The sequence below is a fragment of the Colobus angolensis genome, unplaced genomic scaffold (genome assembly GCF_000951035.1).
Source record: "Colobus angolensis palliatus isolate OR3802 unplaced genomic scaffold, Cang.pa_1.0 Scaffold19, whole genome shotgun sequence".
NCBI classification, from domain to species: Eukaryota; Metazoa; Chordata; class Mammalia; order Primates; family Cercopithecidae; genus Colobus; species Colobus angolensis.
In genome coordinates this window covers 16,388,610-16,390,671 of record NW_012115043.1, presented here as the reverse complement: position 1 = coordinate 16,390,671, position 2,062 = coordinate 16,388,610, and the positions used below count along the sequence as shown (strand labels likewise).

Here is a 2,062-nt window from a genome sequence, read left to right as displayed (position 1 = left end):
GAGATCGCGCCACTGCACTCCAGCCTGGTGGACAGAGTGAGACTCCGTCTCAAAAAAAAAAAAAGAATTACAATAACTACAGGCAAAAGGGAAGCTGTGCTATTGTGCTTAACACCTGCATAATCCCAATGATACAACACAAATGGTGGTGCAATCCAATGCCAATACCATAATATTCCAGGTTAATATCTTACACTTTGTTGTCTTTTTCCCCCCGTTGTCTACTTGGAGGTACTAGAGAACTATTTCGCTCAAAAATTTATCTTCACCAGATAGTGTTATGAAATATGACCGGTTTTCAGGTGCACAGCCTATAACTGAAGTTGAAGATAAGTTTTCTAAACAGTTATTTTATACTAGGCTGAACTAGTCTAATCTTGAACAAGCACTAGAGAAGTATTAAACAAAAAATAAGGTTCCGTGCATTTGGAAACTAACGGAAAACCTGTCAACATTTATTATACCAAAGTCAACCATTCAGTCAATTAAATGGTATATTAATACAAACAAAAGTTATTTATAAACAATCTTTTATTTTAAAATTCTACCTTGTTAAAAATTAATCAGTAAGTGTCCTGGTAACTATACCAAAATATATTTTGTTACAAGGGCAAGCTTAATTCAGTAACACAAAAATGTATACGTATGTATTAATACGAAGAAATAAGGAATTAAAATAGATTCTTATTTATATTTATTCAGCAATGATTCAAGTCAGTTTATTTTGTATAGATTTATAATATTTTGCCCTCTACAGAACTAGAGTACTAAACAAAGCGATTCTGTATAATTGGCCATAATATGTACAAAGATTCCTAATGCCTCCAAGTCTTTTTAAAAAACTTATAACAATACTTAGTTACCTCTAATAGTCATTAAGATTTTAGTTCTGTTCCTTGAATTACATTCCGAATCTTCTCAGCATCAATTTGTACAATTTTGTTGGATGGATCAATCTTAAGTGCCGCTTCATAATCCTGTAGGCCTGTGTTTATATAGCAATGATGATTAATACAATAAATATTTTATTAGTACTTCTTTTATCTAGACAATAGTTATTTAAAATAAAAATAACCACTAGCAGCATGGTTCAGGACAAGTACCAAGTTATAAATTGGATTCCCATCTTTACACACATAGTAGTATCTCTATAAGATTGCAGAAATTTTTCAGTGATTTAGGGAATTATTATTTTATTCAATGTTCTGTAAGCAACAGTTATTTTAAATTCATGCACAAATAAACTAACAACTTAAACTCATTATGACATAAATAAGAGGCCGAGGCAGGAGAATTGCTTGAACCTAGGAGGTGGAGATTGCCGTGAGCCAAGATGGCGCCACTGTACTCCAGCCTGGGCTACAGAACGAGACTCCGTCTCAAAATAAATAAATAAATATTTTTTGTAGACTTAAACCATACTTTATTCATAGACTAGAACGTAGTATAAACTTTTTTTTTTTTTTTTTTTGGAGACAGTCTCGCTCTGTCGCCCAGGCTGGAATGTAGTGCCACGATCTCAGCTCACTGCAAACCCCGCCTCTCCAGTTCACGCCATTCTCCTGCCTCAGCCTCCTGAGTAGCTGGGACTACAGGTGCTCACCACCACGCCCGGCTAATTTTTTGTATTTTAGTGGAGATAGCTGTTGCCCAGGCTGTTCTCAAACTCCTGAACTCAGGCAATCCGCCCGCTTCAGCCTCCCAAAGTGCTAGGATTACAGGTGTGAGCCACTGCGCCCAGCCGGTAGTATAAGCTTCTTTCTGTAGCTATTATATGTACAGAATTCCTTTGAGAAAAAATGGTTAAAAATGAAAGCATTGTCTACTGCTTGTTAAAAATATGTAACTGGATCTCAATCTTTACACGAAAACGCAATGGAAAAAGATATTTATTTCAGAGTAAGGAAACTTGAGTTCTACTCCCTAAAATGCTATTGATTTGCTATGCCAGCTCAGGCAATTCACTGAACTTCTCAAAGCCTCAACTTTCTCATCTTTAAAAGAAGGGGTCTTTGTAACTCAAAACAATCTATGATACCATAATTTCTTTTTTTTTTTTTTT

General features: G+C 35.1%; 1 protein-coding gene and 1 pseudogene across 2 annotated transcripts in view; both read right to left on the bottom strand.

Annotated features, from left to right (window-relative positions):
- Positions 1 to 513: 513 nt before the first annotated feature.
- The window catches only part of DYX1C1 (dyslexia susceptibility 1 candidate 1), a 78,502-nt gene continuing 76,953 nt past the window's right edge, over positions 514 to 2,062 (bottom strand). The window contains exon 8 of the mRNA XM_011940572.1: positions 514 to 985. Within this exon, the coding sequence (XP_011795962.1) occupies positions 902 to 985 (84 nt within the window). The 3' untranslated portion in view covers positions 514 to 901. The remainder of the gene's footprint in view (positions 986 to 2,062) is intronic.
- Positions 1,823 to 2,062, bottom strand: part of LOC105510653 — a 2,498-nt pseudogene continuing 2,258 nt past the window's right edge. Inside the window, exon 2 of the transcript XR_001001591.1 lies at positions 1,823 to 1,858. The product of XR_001001591.1 is annotated as a septin-7 pseudogene (transcript). The remainder of the gene's footprint in view (positions 1,859 to 2,062) is intronic.